This window comes from Cicer arietinum, chromosome 5 (assembly GCF_000331145.2).
Source record: "Cicer arietinum cultivar CDC Frontier isolate Library 1 chromosome 5, Cicar.CDCFrontier_v2.0, whole genome shotgun sequence".
Taxonomy (NCBI): domain Eukaryota; kingdom Viridiplantae; phylum Streptophyta; class Magnoliopsida; order Fabales; family Fabaceae; genus Cicer; species Cicer arietinum.
Window position 1 is genome coordinate 56,951,203 of NC_021164.2, and position 24,452 is coordinate 56,975,654.

The window sequence follows — 24,452 nt, forward strand, 5'->3', positions numbered from 1 at the left end:
ATCATATTAGAACCGAAATTTGGTTGAATCAGATATGACTGAAGTTGAACTTTAATTGATTGCAGCACTTTCTTACTTTTTTTGTATACTTATTTATGTATTAATTGCACATCCAATTCTACTATGGTTGAAACTTGAAAGATTGAACCATGATTTAAGGTTGGTTTTATTCGCAATAATGTGTTTGATTTACACTTAATAATAAATAGACTAATATTATTTTTTTATATTATGCGTTTAGTATACAACTCATAATATCATATATAATATATATACTTTTTAAATGATAAAATTATTATTGTAAAACAATTATATATTATTTTTTTAATGCATATAAAAAATCACATATTTAAAGATATAAATCTCTTAAATAAATTTCGATATCATAAATGATTAATGTCTTGGATCACGTAAAAATACATTAATTTATTCAAAAAGAAATAACCGGTTCAAAAATATCACGTTGTCTTGCTTAGAAAAATACCTTTTGTAGCAAAAAATTAAACAATCTCCTATTTCTATACATGTTCAAATCACAACAAAATCTCTAACAAACAAAAACTAAAGTACTTCTTTAGACAACAAAGAAATAAAACAAACTATTCCAAGTCAAACTTCCAATTTAATCATTCTAAGTACAAATTTTGAATTATATCCACAATAGATCTATAACTACCAAAAACAGCAATAGCTACCCCCATTACAATGATCAAATAATTAATAATCATTTCAAATCCAAATCTCTTATAAGCTCCTGAAATCTTCAAGTAACAAACTGTTGGCACCAAAATTGAAGCTGACACACTTAACAATGCTCCAACAAGTGACATAAGGTAACCAAATAAAGGAATAGTCACTGCTATAATAAGAGAAGTTACTAATAAAGATGTACTAATAATCATGTGTGTGACCCTTTTGTTGAAATAATTGCATGAAATTTTCATTTTAATTGCATTTATAACTGGTGTAAGCATTAATGCATATTTTGCTATTGGATTCACTAAGGTTGTGTATATTGCAACACGTGAACTTAACTTTCCTGTTTGAAGATTTAGAGTTACTTGTGATTCAACATCTTCTCCAAACATTAAGTAGCCTAGTATTGCTGCTGCTGCATAACCAAGTGTGCATGCTAAAAAGCTTAGTAACAGGACCTGCATAAAACAGAGGAAAAACACATTTTATGACTAAATTATAGTGACACTGAATGTTTATATATGACTTAATTGCAGTTTTGATCCCCCTATTTTAGCTGAATCGCGAGAGTAGTCCCCCTATTTTATTTCTCTTCAGTTTTGGTCCAAAACTTGATGAAATTTCATTTTTTTTCTTTCATTTATTTAAGTCACACAGTGCCTTAAAATCTCGTGGTGCAATAATTGTATCTGAAACTTATGATCATAAATGATGAAATACGATTTTAAGAAATGAAATTTCATCAAATTTTGAACCAAAATTCTGTTTGGGGACCAAAACTGGAGAGAAACAAAATAGGGAGACTACTTTTGCGATTCATCTAAAATATGAGGACCAAAACTGTAATTAAGCCTTTATATATACTCATAAATCACATGAAATTAGTAAAATTGGTTAGTACTTACAGTTGAGAAATGAGTTTTGTTCCTCATAGAATTATAGAGTGTAGGAAGAACTGGATGAGCACTATAACAAAAAGCATACAAACTAACAGCAGAAGGTATTCCACTGAATATAAAAAATTTTCCTTTTCCATCAAAACCTGTTCCATCAATAGCACCATTCCACAACAAAGAAAAGATGAAAATTGAAGAAGCTAAAGCACCACCAACAGACACATAAGACAACAAACTGATATCCTCCAACAAAACAGTAGGCAAAATAATAACAGCAGTAACCATAGTAAACATTGTTGTACCACCAATTGTTAACCATGGTAGATGAATTTCCATGTTTGGTACTAGTTTATTTAGATTATCTCCTTCTAAAATCAGAAAACCTGTTACTGCTAAATACAGTTCAGAATTCATGATGATAGATACTATTAATCTTCCTTTGTTTCCAAATGCATGTTGACCTATGTCAGAAAATGTTCTGATTTCAAGATCCATGTCCATGCATTTTTTTACCAATGTTCCTGTGTAACAACATGCAATGGCTATAATAAATAGTAATATTATGCTTAACCATCCTCCTGATGCTAGTGCATATGGTATTGAAACAATACCAACTCCTGAAATTCAAACAGAATCAAACTTAATTAGTAACATGTTCATCCATGTCTCAATAAGGAAAAGGAAACTATTTGTTATTAAATTTCTTTTGCTTTTATTTTTTAACTACTTTAACTATTTTATAATATTGATAATGTGATAAATTAAATTGGTATAATCTTATAATTCGAGAAACTAAAACCAATATTTACTCTTTATTTTTCTTTGATAAAATAAAAAATAAAAAATAAAAATAAAACCTTACAGGTGTATATACAGTTTTATGACTATAAAATGTTCTAGAATAATGTATTTTTTAATGTCCATCTGTATCTTCATATATGAGATTATGAGGCAATAATGTTGGAGGTGGATAGAGAAATAACAGTATAATATTTCTTTAAAAATTATTTTTCAAAAGGCTTAATATTTATATCATAAGAATCCACGAGAGACTAAGACAGTGCCACCAAATCTCAAATCCTAATTCTCTTTTTCTTCTTTTAATAGAGTTAGGTGATTTAGAAATATTTTTCACAATTGTTAAATTAAATATTATATTTTAAATTTAAATTTAAAAAGTCGTTGTACTTTATATAAGAGTTTATGATCAAATTTATCATTATTGTAGACAAAAAAAATCAACTTTTTAAGTTTCAAATAACTTGAATTGAAAAGTTAAGTCATAAAGTGGCTAGGATGGAGAAAAATAGTAGTGGCCACACTATTTTTTATGTATCATTAAAATATTATGTCAAATAAAATATTGTATCTTTCAAATATCGTTATCGCAATAGACTTGACAGCAATATTGCAGTCACCATTTGGATACAATGGAATATTGTGCACAAATAGTTACAAACGAGTGAAGACAAAGTGAAAAACAAAGTAGGAATCTAACGGAATAAAACACAAAATTGTTTGTAGAAGAAAAAATTGAAAAAAAAAATTAATTTTTAAATTATTAGAAATAAAATAAAATGAACATTAAAATTAGTGACAGGAAATCTCAAATCATTCTCTAATTTTATTATCACAAATTTAGCAACAAAATGAACTCATGTTTTAAGTCTCTACATTTTAGTCGCTAGTGTAATTTTTTATTCTTTTGACAAAAGTATATTCTTTTAGCTTCCTAAAAAGAAAAGGACATTGTTGAGCCTATCCATGTAATAAAATACTATCATTCTAAACCCACCCAACATTAATATCATTATAAACATTTCTTTACATCAGTTTTTTTATATAAAATATTTAGAGTAAAAGAACGATATCTCACTTTAAAGTAGAAAAGATTCTAAGATTAATTGAATATCTATAAATAAATATATTTTCTCTCCCTTTTCGTATCTCTCAATATATTTTCTTTGTTAAATAAATAATAAATAACAATTAGACCAATGAATCCTTTAAATTTATAAAATAATAATTTAGTTCATTATTCAATAGTGTCAGTTCATTTAATTTTTTTCTTTTCGAATTTAACATTACAATATTTTAAGATTTTATGTTTGTTTTGTTTCAAGACTATATTTAAGTCTTTTATTAATTGCAACGAATGTTTGAAAAGATATATTTTGACAAATAGACTAAATTGATAAGATACTTTTTAATTTAAAAGATTAAAGTGTCGGTTCAAAAATTGAAAAATATTAGTGATGTTGATTTTTATATGATTTTCAGCCATTTTTATATATAATTATGAAAAATATATAGTGTAGTAATTAACGTGTCTAGTTTGTGGATTGATGTTATTAAAATATCATTTTAAATTGTGGCTTATATTTAAGAATAATTTCTTTTTAAGAGATTAAAATAATTTTATAATTTTTTTTATAATAATTATAAATTTATAATTTAGGACAGAGTGAGTAATATTAATCAATAAAATTAATTAATATAAATGACACATAATTATAAGTTGTAATAAATTAAAATAACTCAAAATTAATGTATAGCACAAATGTTGGGCAGAATTGGTGATTTGTTTAGAGCAAATAATCATGTTTGTCGTTCAAATTGTAATGTTATTAAGTTGTCCCAAACTATTAATATGTAAAATGATTTTTGAAATCAAAATATACTATGATATTAGTCTTTGAACTTTCTTTTACAGAAATCATTTTGAATTTAACTATTAAATTTAGAAGTATTTAAAGCAAGTAATTTAGTCTCTGAAAATATAATAAATTAGAGTATTCTTTTTTTTTTAATAAAAAAAAATTCTGGATCACTAAACCAAATATAATAAATTATAGTATCCTTTTTTTTCTTTAAATCAAAAAAAATTTCTAGATAAAAAAAGTTTCATAAAAGATTAAAAGAAAATTGTATAAAACAAAATACATATCTTAAAAATTAAATGGAAAAATAAAGGACACAAGAAGGACATGAACTAATTAAGAAGCAACAAATCACTAAACCGCCTAATTAGTCCAAGACATTTTCAAATACATTTCTAAAATTACAAATATATAAGATTTTGTCAAAAGTTATTCACATTTGTTATTTTATCAAAATTTATTGGTTAACATTATTTCAATGGTTAAATGTGGCGAAGAAATTGACAGTAATTAATTAAATATAAAGATCAATTTAATATAGTTTACATATTTGAAATTTGACTCTAATGAATTTGACTAATTAATTTCTGACAAAGTCAAAGAGAGATTTAATATTTAAAATATTTTTTGTAATTTTAAAATTTTATTCCCAAATTCAAAGAAAAATTAGGTGGTTTACTCTTACATCAATAAGGTGTCAAGATCATAATATGATTGATGATGAAAGACAATAATAATAATAATAAAAATAAAAGGAAAGAAAAAGAACCTGAGATAGCATTAACAAGATGGAAGCCAGTTTTGAACAAAGAAGCATTACCCACATGAACCGTCTGGTGTTGTTGTTCCTTAATTTTTGTCACTGCCTCATTGGAACTATTCACATGATACACTTTTTCATCATTCAAAAGAGGTACTTCAATGGAGGAAAATCTGCCACCTTGCTCAGCAGCCATGTACCTAACTCAAGAAGATGAATGCGTCTTGTGCTTTGTGTCTAGACAATTTCACTTTCACTCTGTTTTATAATGTGTCCACGCACGTGATTTCTTAATCTCTTCTTTTCTTCTATTTTATTTATAAAACAAATTGGGAAAGTGAGGATTATTTATTAATAAAGTTCAATGAGTACTGTTTATGATATTTAATGTATCGGGACTCCTACTTCATGGTCAATGTATGAGAAATAGTGAAAGAGATTAAAAAAAGGTAAAAATATACTTTTTTTTAATTTTCTCTTGTAAATAGGAATATTTTATTTTTATATCATCTTTTAATTTAAAATTTTTCTCTATTATACCTTACATTTAAATTTGTATATTAAAATATATTTTTTTTACCTTTAAGAGGTTATGATAGATTTTATGTATGTAGATTTTTATATCCTCATTTTTATTATTATTTTCATTATTTGTTATTTATTAGATCCAGAAGAAAAATATGAGTGAATTGTTAACAAAATATAATGAAATTAGTTAATTTATCTGTAAAATAAGATAAAGTTGTTAAACTAATATAGGACATTATTTGTTTTCGTACAACTACTTAACCGCATTAATTTACTTTTTTCTATTAAATATATTTTATTTATTTTATTAATATAATTTTGTTTTCTAATTATTTTTTTATTATTTTTTATTTATTAAATTAACAATTATTCATTTGTTAAAATTAAAAAAAAAATTAAAAAAAAAGTTATAAGTAGGATGTGACTTCTTACTGCATAAAAAAAATTACCCTTAAGTTGATAGAAAGACTAGGATGTGACCTCGAAAAAAATAATACATTTTAATATATATATTTAAATACAAAAATATAATAGAAATTTTTAAATAAAAAAGAGATATGGAATCAAAATATCTTATAAATAGACTTAAGTACTCGAAAAGATTCCAACTCGGATTTTAATTTCGTTCTTTGAAAATTAAAAAACAAACTCTTTTACGGCAGATTTAAGTGTTATGCATGGTAAAAAATTTGATTAAATGTTTAAAAAATATAATTTAAAATAAATTAAATGTCAACTTGTGTATATATTAATATAAAAATATATATATATTAGTGACTAAAAAAAGAATCCATATTTATGAAAGTTAATATTATGTGACGAAATAAAAAAATTTACTCAATGTCAAGAAATAATTTAAAATGCAATTCATATTTATCTAAATACTTTTTGGACTTATATGATTAAAGAATATAAAAAAATTATTTTAAAAATAAATATAAAATTTTAAATCAGTGTGATTATTTGAACATATAATTTTCAGAATATTTAAATCATATCTAATATACTATAAGAGGTATTAGCTATTGACCTTTGAGAAAATGTAGTTTTAAAATACTATTATATATTGACATTAATTGGTGAGTAAAAAAATTGAATCCATATTTATGAAATTTTTTGTAATATGACGAAATTATTTAAATTAATTAAAAATTGCATCCATATTTATATATAAAATTTATAGACATACATGGGTTTATAAATATAAAAAATCATTATTCATTTTATAAATAAAAATAGTATTTCAAACCAATATTTTATTTTAACAAATAATTATTTATAATAAATCATATCTAATATATTATAAAATATATGAATTTAATTTATATACATTGTTAATGTAAAGAGTTTTTATACTATAAATCAATCACAATTGTTATATCATTAATAATTTTTAATAATAAAAACTAACTAAAAAAGCATTCACCTAAGATTGGTTATAATTTGTTAACTGTGTAAAAAAAATTATATTGATATGACATATAAATTAAACTCAAAAAATATTAGTTAATTTTTTGACAAAAAAGATATTAGTTAAAGTTTAATTGTTATGTATTATTAATGTAAAAAAATTTACACTATTAATACATCACAACTATTTATAAATTATGTTTCAAGTTAATTTTGATAAAAATCAAATATCTCTAATAATGTAACGATTGATATTAATTGTCAATGTAATTTTTTAAAAAATTATAAATTAATATCAATAGTTACATTATATAAATCAAAATATATTAGTTAATAGTCTTCTAGAATCTATTTATTGCCTAAAAAATGTGTATTTATATTATATTGACATTAATAAGTGACAAGAAAAAGAAGAATGATTATGAAATATAATGCAATGTGAGTAAATAATTTAAAAAGAAATTATTATTTATAAAAAAAAAAAGTTATAAAAATATATGGATTTAAGCGTCAAAAAACATATATTGATTTTCAAAGTATAATAAATTATATTTTTATTTAGACTTAAATGCATTTTTTGTACCTCTATTTTATTAAAAATTAATTTTTAATCTCACTATATCTAAATCCATTTGTTTGACCCCCTATCAACTAGGATTTAAGAATTTTTGTCTACCACCAATTTTTATTATGTGCTATTCTCATTAATGATATTTGTGTCTTAGATAAAATAGTTTTCATGTCATTATTCTTATAATTAGTTTAATTATTTATGTTATTTATATATTAAAATTTTAAATTATTGTAGGATAAAGTAAATAAATGTTAAACATTCTATTGAAATATTTAAAATTTTAGTTTTAATTTTAAATAATTTAATTTATAAATAAAATTAATTTAATTTTAATATATATTTAAAACTAAATAATATTAAAATTTTAATATATTTAAATATTAAAAATAAAATAAATAAATATTAATTATTTTATTAAAATATTTTAAATTTAAAAATTTATAAAAAAAATTAAATAAAATAAATAATTTTAAATATTTTAATATATAAAAAATTAATTACATTACAAAAATAATGACATAAAAGAGTGCAAAAGTAGTTTATCCTACAATAATTTGCACTTATTGATCCTACAATAAAAGAGTGTCATATCATCGAATAATGGATGCTCAAAAATTGATTAATAGTTATATTAAAAATTCGATTCTAAAAATAAAATAATTAAAATTTTAAACAAAATAAAGAGAGTATATGTATCTATGAGCCTTTTATTTAAAGCTAATTATAATTTTTCAAAATGATATCTTAATGGGAACAAATGATTATTTAGAATATATTCTAACTATATATATATATATATATATATATATATAATTGGCTTAGTGGCAAAAGCTTATAGTCCGGCATAGGCTTTTTAATTTAATAAATTTTTGTTTTTTTATTTTTATTAAATTATATTTTTTTTATTCAGTTGCATTTTTTATCTTTAATAAATAATTAATGTTGATATCATTTTTATTGTAATTATTTTAAATAGTTGTATAATTAATGTTATTAATTGTTGAAGTTTATTCTTTGATCATTGATAAATTAACCGTGCAAACTTAACAAGAATGAGATGAAGATACGAAAAACTATAATAATTTTCATTTATTTTAAAAAGTTTGTGAATTTTAAAAGCATGTAAAAATATTTTTTTTCAAATACAATTCTATAATTTCATTAAATTGATGTTTTTTGAAAGAATATTTTAATGAAATATACTGACGATTATTATAAAAGATTCGAATGACCAAATGTTGCTATAACTTTTGTTGTAATCATAAAACTAATTAAAATTCATCACTTATAAAAAATAAATGACAAACATTAATAAAAACAAATAAATTACCAAAACAAATATTTGATAAAAAATAAATGATCAAAATTATATTTAATACTATTTTTTCAAGTCTTAAATATATGATTAATTGGTCTCTGAACTTATATATTTTTTTAATTTTAATTTTTGTTTTATTTTAGTCCTTACAAATATTTTTTGTCATTGGTTTTTTATTTTAGTTTTTACAAATTGATTTTTATTCAAATATTTTTAGTCATTACGATATGTCAAATATTTAATTTTAGATACTCAATCATTAACATTATAGAAAAACCAATTTTAATAACAATTTTATAAGGACAAAAACAAAAGAACAAAAAAAAAGAAGAATAAAACATTCATATAAACAAAAACTTATAAAAGTTAAAATAAAAAAATTGCGTATTTGACATAAATCAATCTAGAAGATACTATATGATATATTTTATTACAAACCTAAAATTTTAAGTTAGAGAATTAATCATATAATAGATTGACCAATTATAAAATAACACATACTACCTATTATTTTTTGTTAATGTTTTTCACCATAACGTTTTCTGTTTTTCAAATCAATCATATATTTAACTTTTTCTCAAATATACAAAAAATGCACGTAGGTTTGACCGATCCAGACGTGCAGGTTCAGTTTATAGAACAGTAAAGAAAACTCCAACTGAATATAAAATCAGCTGCCATGTATTAACCACATGTGTGATTTTATATATTTAATTAAAATTAATGTTTTAATTGTTACTATCAAATATCTATTCACTTTTGATATGAATTTATAATTCGACCAAAAAATCATTGTGACTCATATTCTCCACTATATCATATGTTTTAGTGACATACATATTATTGAACGTTTGGTACCTGAAAGGCTACCTAATATATATTTATTTTTTAAAAAGAAAATTGATGTTTTGTTTCAAAACGATTAAAAAATATACTAATGGAATGTTTACTTAAAGAATTGTAACGTGCACAATTTTAAATTCATTTTTATTAGGATATGAAAAATTCTTCTATTATATATTTAATATTTTCTCTTTTCTGAGTTGTTGCGAGAATAATTTATACTTAAATTTTAACAATATTTTCTTCGAACGTGAGTCTCTCACACTCCAAAAAAATTAATATTTAAATTATATCATTCTAACATAAGAGCATTATAAATAAATAAATATAAAATTAAAAGTGTATTTGACTGATACAGTATATAACGAAGAAATAACCTTATAACATATATATTCCAAACAATATAAAACTTCTTTAATATTCTGCAATTTCAATCAGATATTATAAACGTGCTTCATTTTTGCACCAGCCACACTTTGTCATCTTTGGTCCCAAGTATCACATGCAAGAAGCCTAAATATACACCATGTATTTGTAAATCTGACAAATATAAAGAATCATATTTATCACAATTCCTTGAGTAACAAATGGAAGATACGTACAACATTAAATATCACGTGCTGATATACATAGTACTGAGGTAATCGCTCATTGAGTAATTAATGTACAATATTTATATTATTTTTTTACTTCATGTACAATATTTACATAGGAGTATCCAATGTTTACGAAAAATTCCCTCATTATTTTCTTTTAATTTATTGAAAGTATATGTTTAGATTTTATTAGAGGAAATGAGAAAAGAAGACCAATAATTATGTCACCAGTAATTTAGATCTCATAATTCATTGAGCCTTTATGCTGCATTTACTGCTTTGTATACTAAATCGCACGTGCATTTTCAGTTCGGGACAGTACTATTAACTTGATTCAAGAACGGTTAACAACACACTTTTTAAAATACATTTCTTTATTTTTTATTTTTTTACTAATTAAAACTTTTATCAATTAAAAATCATGTGTTAAAAATTAAGTGGCTAGCATTATTCTACTTCGTTGATTATTTATCTCTTTATGGTCTACTCGGATGTACAATTTCACGTGGACACAATTTAAACATGGATGAAATTGATGCAAGCACGAAAATGTTGTCTAGGTTCATGTCCGAAAGGAAATTATTAAATGCTTGCTAGTACCAACCTACTTAGCTTTGCCTCCCAACATAACGTGGGGTTGAATTCAACTATCACACACTAAAGTTACCTTAGTGGTTGACAATTTTTTATATTTGAGTCTTTTATTTTGGTGAAATATTTATATATAAACTATAATTATTCGTTACAATATGCATTAATCATAAATAATTTAAATTTGTATATAAATTTTTTTTATACTATTATGTTAGAATTTTGCGAGATATAATTTATATATTAGTTTTGGAGAGCCTGAATGTATTGGAGCAGCAATAATATGTTTGAAAGAAGTCTACATGTAGTCAAAATATTTACATTGTTATTGATCTCTAATTGTCATTAAATAACAATTGCAATTTTTTATCCAATTTTAGAGTTTTCATATTTTATATTATATGGTTGCAACTTTGTATGATCTTCAACATCGTAAAAGAAGCATGATAATGTGAAAGTACTATATTGGAAAAATTATATCCATAAAAGATTTAGTACATAAATGATTCTATGTAACAAATATTTTTTATTGAAAACTTACTTAGTGTACAATTACATTATGTATACAACTACAATGTTAAGTACGATTGTTTGATATGAAATTTATTTATAAAAGAATCAAATTTAGTACGTGAAAAATTTAAGTTAAAGATATTTTGATACAATAGAAGTCACATAGTGTTAAAAAATACACATATATGTGCAATTATATTGATGGTTTTTTCTATATATATTTATAATTTTTGAATGATTTAAATTTAAATGGAAAATTTAAAGTAATTTAACTTCAAATAGAAATCCTTAAAATGATTTGTCTTCACATTAAAATTATTATAGTAGTTTAACTTCAATTGAAATATTTTTATTGTATTCTTTTAATTTTTATTTTTGTGTTTGTTTTCAAAACAAAAACTCAATCATAAACACCTTGTAATATTTAACAATCTTAATGTATACTCAAATGCACAAGAAAGATGAGGCAGCCAAAAAAAAAAAAGGTTACCATGGTATAGATGGCTTTAAAAAAAGAGGTTTGTGACCACAACACGAAGATTTTAGACATCTCTATCATTGTGATTAAGGTAAGGTCATAGCTTTAAAATAGTTGCCACATTAATATTTTGTGAGTAAGGTTGATAATAAATCGAATCAATTTAAAAATAGTTTGAGACTCATTGTGATAGTTAGTTCGTTTGAATTTGGTTCATGAATCAAATAAGTCGAACTTGAATTAAAATTTGATTTTGTTAAATAAATGAGTTGAACTTAAATTATATATAGTTCAACTCCTTTGTTTCATTAACTTAAAATGGATTTGACTTGATCTTCACTGTAACACTTTTAGTCTCTATTGTAGCTATTGTTGAGACAAAATCTCAATTTAATGTTTTGATTAAAACAAATAAAAAGTTAATTAAGAATGTTAATTATGATTCTAAATGTTATGCTAATTTAACGTGTGCTTTTAAGTGTATTAATTCAAAGATATGATTTAAACAAAACAAAGAAATCAGCATAAAAAGGCAAGAATTGAGAACAAACAAAATCTAAAAAACAGAGAATGTTCTCCAGTTTCAGAATGATCATCACATCTCTAAAACCAATCAATCTCCACTAGTTAAAAAAAGTTTTAGCCTCTAGATTTTACATCTATATCATTAGCACTTGACAAGGAACAAACTAAGATGATTAGATTCAAAGAAACTACTTGAATCAGAAAGAGAGAAGATCACGAATTAGCAAGATCAGACAGATCGGAACATTCTTGACAGCATTCTGATCAATATGGACAACATTGCAACATCAGCCTCTAGACTGATAAACATTCTCCAGCTTGTTATACTTGATCTTCAGCAGCAAACATCTTTCTCCAGAATGATCAAACCAGTCTCTAGATTGATTATCAATCTCCGTTTCTGCAGAATTTCAGCATTGATCTCCTTATTTTTGTAGAAGTGTATAATCATTTATCAAACTGTTTTGGACAAAATCAAGACTCCAGATCGAAGCTGTAACATCAATAATTACATATGAAGCTTCAAGGATCATTATACATAAGATAAATCTGATCAAGAACAAAGAAACCAACCCAGTCAACAAAGTTCAAATTATGTTCAAAGGCTGAAATATTTTTATTCAAATATATTGGTTTTGGTCAAAACTGACAGAGCACTACGAACAGCTTTTTTGACCAACATTAAATGCTCTAAAAAGCCTATAAAAGGAAGGCCAAACTCAAGAAAAAATGAGAGCTTCAAGTACTAAGAAAATTCATTACTCATTTCAATCATACTTGAATTTCTCTCACACACATACATTGAATCAATTCTGATTTTTCCATTCGATTCTTAGAATCATTCTCGTGTATTTTTCTGTCAAAGAATCAGAACTCAAACAAGTGTTGAGTCTTCTCAGATTCTAACAAAGCAATCTCATCATTATTGTAAAACTCAAACTATAAGAGTTTAATATAGTTTGGGTAGATTGTAAGAAATCGTATCAAGATTGATAGGTGACTTGATTGAACTCCTTTCTGGGGTGGAAAGGTTTTAACTTTGTAGAATATCAAGGTTGATCTAAACTAGGTGTTGTAAAACCAAGAAGGTTCTTTGTTTTAAAGACTTAGTGGAAAATCTCACGGTTGTGAGGATTGGACGTAACCCGGGTTGGGTGAACCAGGATATATCGTTGTGTGGTATCTCTTCTCTTATCTATTTACTTTCAGTTTGATTGATTATCAAGTTAAATACATAAACTAAATTACTGATTTTAACTAACCAACAACGTTTTCCATTTTCTGGTTAAAACCAAGAACGTTCTCTATTTTCACAACCAAAATCAATTTTGAGTTACTTTCTTAAGTTTTTCACAGTAATTTTTAAAAGGTGCATTTACAATTCAAACCTCCATTCCTTGTAAATCGACATTGTTACTTCAGCTATATATAATGACAAGTAGATTATATATCATTGAGTTAACAAATGAAGTGGAGACATATTTATTAAATGTTTAAGTTAGTTTAAAAAAAACGAATTAAAAAAAAAATGAGGCGCTGACAATTTTGTAAATATGTAAAATTTGTTTAATGTGATTATAACACTAATTAACTTAAAGATTGGTAATAATAAATAAAAAACATATTTCGTTCTGGTCACGAGGGATCGAGAAACCTAAACAAATCCATTTTTGCTTCATTGACGTTCATCATTTCAGCTGAAGTTTGTTCATTATGACATTCCCTCACTATTCCTTCTGCTTCATCTTACTTCCTCTTCATTCCTCTGCTTCCTTGTCGATGTCTTATGTGTTCTTTGTCGAAGTTGTTCTATGTTTTTCGTTGTTAGTTATTGTTGACATAGTTTGATTGTTTGTATGTTCATTTATAGCCATTGTTCGTTGTTGTCCCCATTATTGTCGCCAATGTGGTTGTGTGAATCATTCTGTTATTGATAATATTTATTGGTGTCGACACCAATTTTAGGTCACTTTATTTATTTATTTATTTATTTATTTTTTAGATTTATTTCTTAATTTCATTCTTACATGTGGATTACATTTATAAAATAAGGGGGGAAAGAGAAAAATTATGTTAGTATGTTTTATATTACATTTACGAAATAAGGGGAAAAAGAGAAAAATTATGTTAGCGTATTTTATATTGTTGTTGGAGTTGATACGTTTTTTATGTACCTAGTTTGTAATCTATTTCTTATAACTTATGACACTATATTGTCAAGTTCATATGGGTGGGATAAGAATGCAACTATACTAAGCAGTAGAATTGAAGTAGAAAGAGACGAAAATTTAGAAGTAAAGTTTATATGTAAGAAAATTCGTTATTTTTTCATCCTTGCAACAATAAATTGTACGAAGAAAAGGTAAGTTTGCATTAGTGAATTGCCAATTAAATGGAGAAAATAATATTGGTATTTTTCCTTTGATAATAATCAAATCAGTTACTTTCTTTCAACTTTTGGAGTTTTAGAAAACTCGGAAATGTGTATAGGATTTCATACTTTACTTTATAAATTTTCATAGTCAATTGTGGGTCTTCATCATGTTGAGGTGATATATATAATATATATATATATATATATATACACTACTTATTCAATTATTTAATTATTAATGTAGTTAAACATACATTATTTATTCATTTAAATTCTTTGACATTTGACTATATTTTTCGGTAATCTATCTATCTTCTAATACATTTTGTAGTTAATAACATAGAATATACAACATTGTCCTGTTATTTTAATAGCATAGTTGTCATAAAAACAATGATGTTTTCTGCTATCTTAGTTTAGTTCTATATCTTGACGTTTTTAGAATATGGAGTTTATCATTATACATTTAATTGTGTAATGTTTTGTGTGTTTGTTTGGTTTTGTGGTTTTTAAACCTGTTGTAGGCTTTGCATAGGTGTGATGACAAAAGAAAAGATATGAGAAGTTATGAAGTATTAGTCCAACATAGTTTGAGGAGTAGGAGTTTCTTTAACCTATATGTTGATTTGGTGATATAAATGGGGCCGATATTATTAGTTTCTATTGTAAAATTTAGTAGGTAGTGGCTATTCTTTGAGTGGTGTATTTTGAGTTTATTCACTCTAATTTTTTTATCTATATATGTATTTTTATACTCTATGTTCTAAATGAGTATTGTATAAAATTATGATTGTTTATGATATTTTAGTTGATTTTAAATTTTAGTTATGCATATATAATGGGAGGAAAAATAATTTTTTTTATTTTATTTAAAAAGTAGATTTTTTAAATCAGTTGAAATTTAACTGACTTAACAATGAATGATTTTTTAAATCGCTTATTTTAAGTCATTTTTAACTTACTTATAAAGGTATTTTTGCACTAGTGACAATTCTATCGATTTGCACAAATTTAACTTGTTAATTTCATCATCATCATGATCACTGAATTTCTTCTAGTTATGTTATTGTAGAGTAAATAGAAAAAGTGATTCTTCAAATTATATACTTCAGTTAAATAAACCTCTGAATTTTACAAATTAGCAAATAAATATCTGAAATTGTAAAATAGTAATAAAAATAGTCTATACTTAAACTTTTATTGTTACATATTATGATATGACATATTAATTGAATATTTGATCTTCCAGTTGATCCCATATCAATGTCATCACCACGTTGACTAATTTTTCAATGAATTTTAACTAATATGTTCATAATTAGTCTGTGCATGATTATAATTATTCATAAATTTATCTCTAACATAACAAAATTTCATTAGCAAATTTTCCTCGAGAAAACGACATTGATGTGGAATTTGATAAGCCATATATTCAATTAAATCATATATCAAAATATTTAATAATAAAAGTGTAAACATAGACTATTTTAATTAATATTTTAGCACTTCAATTATGTATTTGCTAATTTACAAAATTCAAAAACTAATCTAAACGGTATTTATAATTTTTGTGATCAATTTGCATATTTAGTTGTTTATTGTGTTTTTTGTGAAGATATCCAAAGAGAAAAATATTTAGCATGTGAAGGTAAAATGAATCGGGTGAGATGAGAGATCGAAGGAGAAATAGCAACAACAAAAAAGAGTTGATATGGCACAAGTTGAATGCTACTCTGATTTTGGGTGTTGGTAGTTGCAAAAGATGGAGAAGATAACACAAATCTTAAGGTGGGGACCACATATACATAGTTCTTCAATCCTCAAACATTGTTTTCAATTTTCACAAGATTTTCTTTCACATTGATCAACGGTAGTCAAAAATACGTGTAACTTGTAAGAAAAAGTAGTATGTGTTAGATCAACCGACCGACCCGAATGAGTTGAAACGCAAAGAGGCATATTAAAATAGGTTGATAGGTCTAACATTTTACTTGTATGGGTTGTTGTGGGTTCGAGTAGGTTTTTTGGGTTTGTGAGTGTTCCATCCAAATCGACCTTACTCTAGAAATTTCTGTTCTCAATGTTTTTTTTTTTATGACTTTTCAATGGCAAGCATTAGACTCTTGGAAGGAAAACAAAAAGTTACAGTACTTGATTGGTATTTAGTGGACACCATTTGACCGACACTTTAATTTTGTCCTTCTTTTTTAATATTCACAACAAAAAATATAAATACAGTATTTTGAATTTTTGTCCTAATTTTTTATTTGAATATATAATTTTTATTTAATTTTTCATACGATATTCGCATCTCAATAAAAAGAGATATATATTTGATTTTTTTATTTTTGTTAATACTTTTTTGATCTAATAATAACATGGTGATAAAAAATTAATTCAAATTTTTTATTTTTATTTAATAAAAAAAATAAAACGAAATTAAATATAAAATTAAAAATAATATTTTTTTAGAGTAAATTAAATATGAATCATTAGTATTTAATATGATTTTTTGGAATTTGAAGAAAGTTAAAAAAAAAATGAGTATTCAACTTAATTAGTCATAATGGTAGATATTTATTTCTAAAAATTAATTAGCCCTAATTTATTACTATAAATAAGTGTGACATCTTAAACTCAAAAATAACATATGTCATAATTCATACTAAATTTTTTGAGTAAAGTTTGCTCCGGATAAAGAAAATAAAAACTTTTGTAACTACTGTAAGATATCACGTTTACACATAAAACAATTCAAATTTTATTATTCAATTAAAACAATTTAATCTCGACGAACTTGATTTAACTATAAATTCTTATTTTAATTCCAAAAGTTTACTAGTACTAAGGTTTTCATAAAAAAAATCATTTGTAATTACATAACTAAAATATAAATTACAACTCTAAATTCCCGGTAGCACCTATCAGAGCAGGGTTTCTCCCAAACTTGAACTTCAAGACTCATTAACATGTAATAACTGCGATTTCGAAAACGCATGGTCAAGTCAGTCAAACACAAACAACAAAGGAGGTGAGTTATGAAATCATGTTAATATTATAATATAGGCTAAATTACATATGCGGTCCCTTAACTTAATTTCAGGTAACGTTTTACTCCTTTATATTTTTTTTCCCCGAGTTGGTCCTTTATTTTAATTTTAAGTGATAATTTGATATTTTATGTTTTAAAATGTCAACAATGTTTTCATTTTTTTTACAAAAATTCAAAAAAATCATCAAATTTTTCAAACAAAACCCATAAAATTCATTATCATCTTCAATAAAATACAGATTTAATCAAATTCATAACTTATATCTTGAAATAAACTCATATTTTCATTCTTTATTTAATGTTGCTGGAGATGAAAATATGAGTGTATTTAAACATTTGAATTATGGATTTGATAAAATTTGTATTATATTGAAGATGATTATGAATTTTATGGGTTTTGGTTGAAAATTTTGATGATTTTTTTAAAATTTTTGTATAAAAAAGGATAACATTGTTGAAATTTTAAAACATAAAATATCAAATTGTTACTTAAAATTAAAATAAAGGACCAACTCGAGAAAAAAAAAAAAGATAAAGGTTGTAATTTAGCCTATAATATAAGTAAGAAGAATACGCAAACAATCATAATACACTGTATCATAATACAAACATTCTTCAAGGAAAACATCACATTATAAAGTTAAAACCACAAGTAAAATCAATGCATTTCATTATAACATCAAATCATCTAAGAGAAATTATTATCACACACGATACTTATTAATCACAACAAAACAACCACAGGAAAATGCACTGCAATATATGAGCTTATATTTTACTTCACAATGTGGTACCATTCTAACTCTGAAGTACTTGTTTAGGAGGTTTGATACTATGCCACCATTCTAGTGGACGAACAATTCAAATTAGCTATGTCCTCAAAGATCCTCTCAACTCAACTCAAGACACATATACGCGACATTCGAGGTAAACGTATGTTGCGTGGTAGCTCCCGACATTTGGAGTTCTACCTCCAAGTCACCTAGCAATTCCCCACCCGAATACCTCTAAGGTCTAACAATCTTGTCTTAAGGCTTAACAGCAGACTGCCACGATCAGGCTCATTCAGTTGTACTTCCCCGGAATCACTAGGTTTGTCGGGCCCTACCTATATGATGACAAAATAATCTTCACTTCACAAATTCTCAATATTTATTTTATTTCCTCGTTGGCCTATAATACTCCATTAAGACAGTAATCTCAAACACAAATTGAAATCATTATTATTTCATCAACTATCGGATTACTTAAATATTTTCATCACAAATTTATAACATCACTGTCATTAATCACACATCATCATCATCACATAAACTCAACACAAATTTATAGCATCACTATCATCAATCATACATCATATATACTCATCACAAATTTATCACATCACAATTATTAATCATATATTATCATCATCACATAAAATTATCACAACACATCCATCTTTTATCATAACATCATTTAAACTCATCTAATCAAACATATACATAAAATTAATTCAACAACCAATATCACAATAATATCAAACATCACACATTTAAAGAAATTAAATCAAATATCACAATAATATCAAATGCCACACATTTAACGAAATTAAATCAAATATCACAATAAAATTAAATACCACACATTTAACGAATCAATCAACATCTTATAAGTATTTATATTCTATAGTTTAATCTCACAATTTTCATTTTGCACATTAATTAATTGATCACTCAAATGGCTACTGCCGTACATAGCAAGTCTCGGATGAACCGTTGGAAAATACGATTTTTCCGTTCATCTCACAATATATTATACTCATAAATTCAAATGTTTTCTCACCCATTACCTTATTTTGACGCTTTCACACACGAATAAGATTCCACGAGCAAACAGTATTTGTTCATTGATTATTTGTCCTTCAATCGATTTAACTCGACAGTTTATGGGTAAACGTTAAAAATAAATTATGAGAAGATACTCAAAAAACTAAATTCGAAATTAGGTAAAGGAAAATTGTCATAAATCATAAAACCAATCAGTGGATAATATAGCCACTTTTCACACAGTTGTTTTGGTGTTGGTTTCACACCAATCGGACTTACAGTGAAGGAGAACAATGCAAAATAACGAATTTTACAGATGGAGAAGTCAGATATTTTAGAGAGAAATTTGGGTTGTTAAAAATCTGGAAATTATGTTTAATTGACGACTTAAATGAATGAAATAACATACTCAAATTTGGGCGAAAACGGAGAAAGTTTTCTAGAACAGTTATCGATCACCGGTGTCAAACGATAGGTTATTGTTGCGTTTCCTCTTGGTTTTACGGCTTCCCTTCCAACTCCCTTCCATTTTTTATTTGTTTTATTTTATTAACAATTAGGGTTCATGAGTCAAACCCATTGATCCCTTTATTTTTGTTTTTGTTTTACTATTATTATTTTTATTTTGCTAAAACAAAATTAATAATTATTTAATCTTCTTTTTAATGTTCTTCTAAATATTACTAATATTTCATAAATTAGAGTAATTAAAATAATCAATAAAAAAAAATTACTAATAATTGAAACTCTCACATTCAAAATAATATCTACAATTTTATACTTATTTCTCAAAATACTCACATTATAATAATATGAGCATTTTAGAAAATAGTCAAATTATAAAATAAATAAATAAATAAATATAACATCAATATTTCATATTAATTATTAAATCATAATAAATATATATAAAATCACAATGTCATAACAATTAACAAGTATATAAAAATAAACGAAAGCAAACACAATATCAATTCTATCTCAAGATAATTATTTATAAAAAAATAACTAAAAATAGAAAATTGTTATAAATAATTAAAATATAACTATGTACATACTTAATATCAGTCAAATGCACAGAAAAGTATTACATTAATTTGATACGAGTATATACACGTAAAATCTTCAAAGATCTCATTCATTAAAATATTACACTAAAACACTATTTAGAAAAATATATAAAATATAATATTTGTTATTTAGATTGTTCATGTAGTTTAATACGTATAAAATTAGCACATAATTTAAAGCACCCATATATCAAAAACTAATCACGAAATTTATTAACATGTATTCTAAAATAATTTTAAAACTAAATTAATTATTTAAAATCATATTTCATTAATAAAATAGTTTATTATAAAATTTGGGGTGTTAAATAAGAGTGTTATGAGACTATTGGAGACAAAAGGGAGGAGGAGAAGAGATTAAGAAAATATCGACCCATTTCAAAAAATGAAAAGAAAAATAGAGAAGTGTTTGAATCTGATTTTCAGTGAACTGCATCGCACCATTCTTACACAATATTCTCTATGACCACCCACCCCAACTCACTAAAAAATATGAGAAAGAAAAAATACATTGTCTAAAGGAGACAAATATAGTTCATGAACTCATGATATTTTTTTCGATTAAATTTTAAAATTTCCTATGTATTACAATTTTCCATAATATAGATCTAATTGTCGATTTTAATTTTTATACCAAATATGCACCTCTTAAATTGATGTGGCCAGTAACAATAAAATTTATTTTAGAAAAATAGATATATTTTTATTTATTTTATTATCCTATTATATGATAATCTTTTTTCTTTCACGTTTATCTTTATTAACCCATTTTTTAATAATAAATAAAATTGAATAATAATAAAATTGATTAACCCACAAATATTTTCTACCAAGAACTACTCCGCTTTTGATTTTGTTGTTGCACTTGGAAATATGTAGAAGCAAGATCTTTCTCTTGTTAAACTAAATTAATAAAAAATATTTTTTCTTCTTTTATTAATATAAATAATTTATATTCTTTTTATTATTCTCTTTGGAGTAAAATAAATAATAAAATAAATAAATAGTTTTTATACAATTAATTATAGGATAACCATTTTGGCGGACGATGTAGGATGTTAATACTTTATCTAATCATAATCGACTCCTTAATTCAAATTTTTAGTTCAAAATCATTATTTTAGATTTTATCTAATTTTTCTTTAATAAAATAAAATTAATGGCGACTTCTTTCTCACGAAAAAATCAGACACGATATAAAGAAATTATTTTATTCTAAACTAACGAGTAAAACTAAAGTAATTTTTATGTCAAAATATTGAAAAGTAGATTATATGTTTCCTTCACCTCATATTCACTTACTTTTGTCCACCTATTTACAACCACCTACCCTAAGAGTTTTTCTCCAACACAACACACTTCTCCACCAATTCTTTCGCCCACTCAAACAACGTCCTCCTCCAATATCCCTTATGCTACCTCTAGTCACAATATCCGCTACTAAACCATATTTAACCATAGATAAACTAAATAGACGTTTAAACCTCTCACATAAGAGATCTCTCGTAACCCAAGGATATATCCAAAGAAATGTATCCCTACCATTCTCCACTACTTTCATCGTACTCTTAGAAAACCAACTTCTATTTCCCTTACCTTCACCCTATAATATAGAATAAATAGATTTCCACCACCACAAACCTTCGTAGTTATGACGTAACACTTTAAACCACAACCCCTCCCTATTACTCATCAACCTCCAACACTACTTACCCAGAAGGGTAAGTTTGAAAGATTTTAAATTTCTAACTCTAAGGTTACCCTTCTCTTGAATCTGACATACTTTATCTTATTTAATCCAGTGAATTTTTCTAACTACCTCACTTCCTCCCCATGAAAATATTTTAATAAATATTCAAATTAAGAAATGATACCTATATGAGCTTTGAAGAAGGAAAGGAAACGCTTATGCTACCACTTTAAACACACACCCTTGTTTCAAAACTAGCTTCCCGTAAAACAACCTATTTTGATATGAACTCATTCACCATCGAAAAAAATACAATTATAATGCTTTTACAATATGAGTATTCAAAATTTAGAATTTTGTCATTTTAATACATCAGACATGACTCGGTTATTAATTAATTAAAAAATCAAACCATTCACACCTCTTTAGCTTTTAAAACAATACAATTACAGTAAATGCTTGATACTTAACACTCATAAGAATATAATTTTCGGATTTATCCCTTAAGCAACTATTGAGAATAAAGTGAGTTATGTTAACAATTGATCATTATATGAATCGGGAATAGACCAACCATGCATTTCCCCGGTGTATCTCTTACCACCTATCTCACCCTTATATGTTGGTGAATTTTGTCAAACTAGACATCTTTAACTTAACTATTGATGAAATTTTTGCTATTATCAATCTAAAGTATTATAATATTTTGAAAGTTATATATCCTAATCATTGAATAGTAATATAAAAAAATTAAAATTATGTGGAAAATTGTTAATAATATTCATTGGAGACAAGAGTTTTCTTTTTTTGCTACAATGACATATATAGTAAAACGGAGGGAATATTTAAATTAAATACCTTGACTTTTTTTAGTTCAATTTTGTTTATATGCGAGGAAATATTAATATAGAAGCACAAAACTCCTATTGCATTCACCTCCACCTCTTGGGTCTACACATTTTCCTACATGCCCACAAAATTACAAACAAAATACAATCCAAGAAAGTATATCAAAAAGAAAAATATAAACGTTTTTATTTTCTAGTGACACCGTGATGAAAAAAAAATTGATGTGTAGGTGCACATGGTCAACATGAACAAGAAATGCACCTGATAAGACCACTCTCATTGCATGCCGTACAAATCTTGAACCCACCCTTCTCCCCATACACCTTGCGCGCACCAGAGCATTCCCCACAAAGTACGAACCTATGATCACCACACACGTGGCACTCGCGGAAATAAGAATCAGCTGCGGGCAACCCTTCGAGAAGCTTCCTGAGCTCACCATTCTCGTGAAGCCACCTCACCTCCTCGGCCCCACCTATATATCTCCCGTTAATAAATACACGTGGTAGTGTCAACCCGGTTTTACGACCCGCAACCCGACGAAGCTCCGAAAGAAAACTTGAATCCATCGACACGTCACGCTCATCCAACGCGACACGGAACCCGCGCATGATGGAACGCACTGTTTTGCAATCCTCGTATGTTGTTCGAACCACGCGCAGGGTCGTGAAGTAGATTACCACGCGCTGCTGTGAATCGGGAATGAGTGTGGGAGGATGCGTTTGCGCGGCGCGTGGATCTTCGTGTGAGTGTCGAGAAGGAAAATAAGTTAGTTTGGGTTGGGTTGACCAGGCTCGGAGGAGCGAGTTAGCGAGTGTGACTCGGTGGAATATAGAAGGTTTAGGTTTGGTATTGGAGGATTCGTTTATGAGGGTTTGAATGTCTTTGAAGGAGGAACATGAGAAGGAAGATGAAGGTGATTTGTTCCATGGTGGCCACATTGAAGATGGGAACTAAGATGGTATAAAGTTTGTATTTTTTTTATTTAGGTATATTTGAGAGGTTGAGAATTTTGAGGGGGAAATGGGGGATTTTTTGGAAGTAGGAAATGATGGGGTTTGGGTTTTGTTTGTTTGGGATATAGGGTAGAAATTGGTTGTTTAAAGTTTGGATTTTGGTGATTGAGGAAGAAGCATAAATGGGTGATTTTGCATTTTTGTTTGAGAGAATGTGTGTGTATAAGTGAGAGAGTGGTGAAGAACTAAGGAAAGGGAGGGAAAG

The 24,452-nt window shown here is 25.6% G+C and overlaps 2 protein-coding genes across 3 annotated transcripts; both read right to left on the reverse strand.

The window, feature by feature from the left end:
* Positions 1 to 590: 590 nt before the first annotated feature.
* On the reverse strand, positions 591 to 5,290 carry LOC101510483 (amino acid transporter AVT1I-like). 2 transcript variants are annotated; one of them, XM_073369299.1, is made up of 3 exons: positions 5,073 to 5,290; positions 1,602 to 2,209; positions 591 to 1,154 (listed from the first exon to the last, which is right to left on the reverse strand). In XM_073369299.1, exons 1-3 carry the CDS (start codon positions 5,206 to 5,208, stop codon positions 627 to 629), a joined length of 1,272 nt encoding a protein of 423 aa, XP_073225400.1. In that variant the 5' UTR covers positions 5,209 to 5,290; the 3' UTR covers positions 591 to 626. The 2 variants fall into 2 exon arrangements, with proteins under 2 accessions (XP_073225400.1, XP_004500298.1); XM_004500241.4 differs by having other exon boundaries at positions 5,022 to 5,286.
* A 17,936-nt stretch (positions 5,291 to 23,226) lies between these two features.
* LOC101511035 (uncharacterized protein At5g39865) lies at positions 23,227 to 24,446 on the reverse strand. Its single transcript, XM_073368240.1, has 2 exons — positions 23,493 to 24,446; positions 23,227 to 23,345 (listed from the first exon to the last, which is right to left on the reverse strand). Exons 1-2 carry the CDS (start codon positions 24,170 to 24,172, stop codon positions 23,315 to 23,317), a joined length of 711 nt encoding a protein of 236 aa, XP_073224341.1. The 5' UTR covers positions 24,173 to 24,446; the 3' UTR covers positions 23,227 to 23,314.
* Between the last annotated feature and the right edge of the window lie 6 nt (positions 24,447 to 24,452).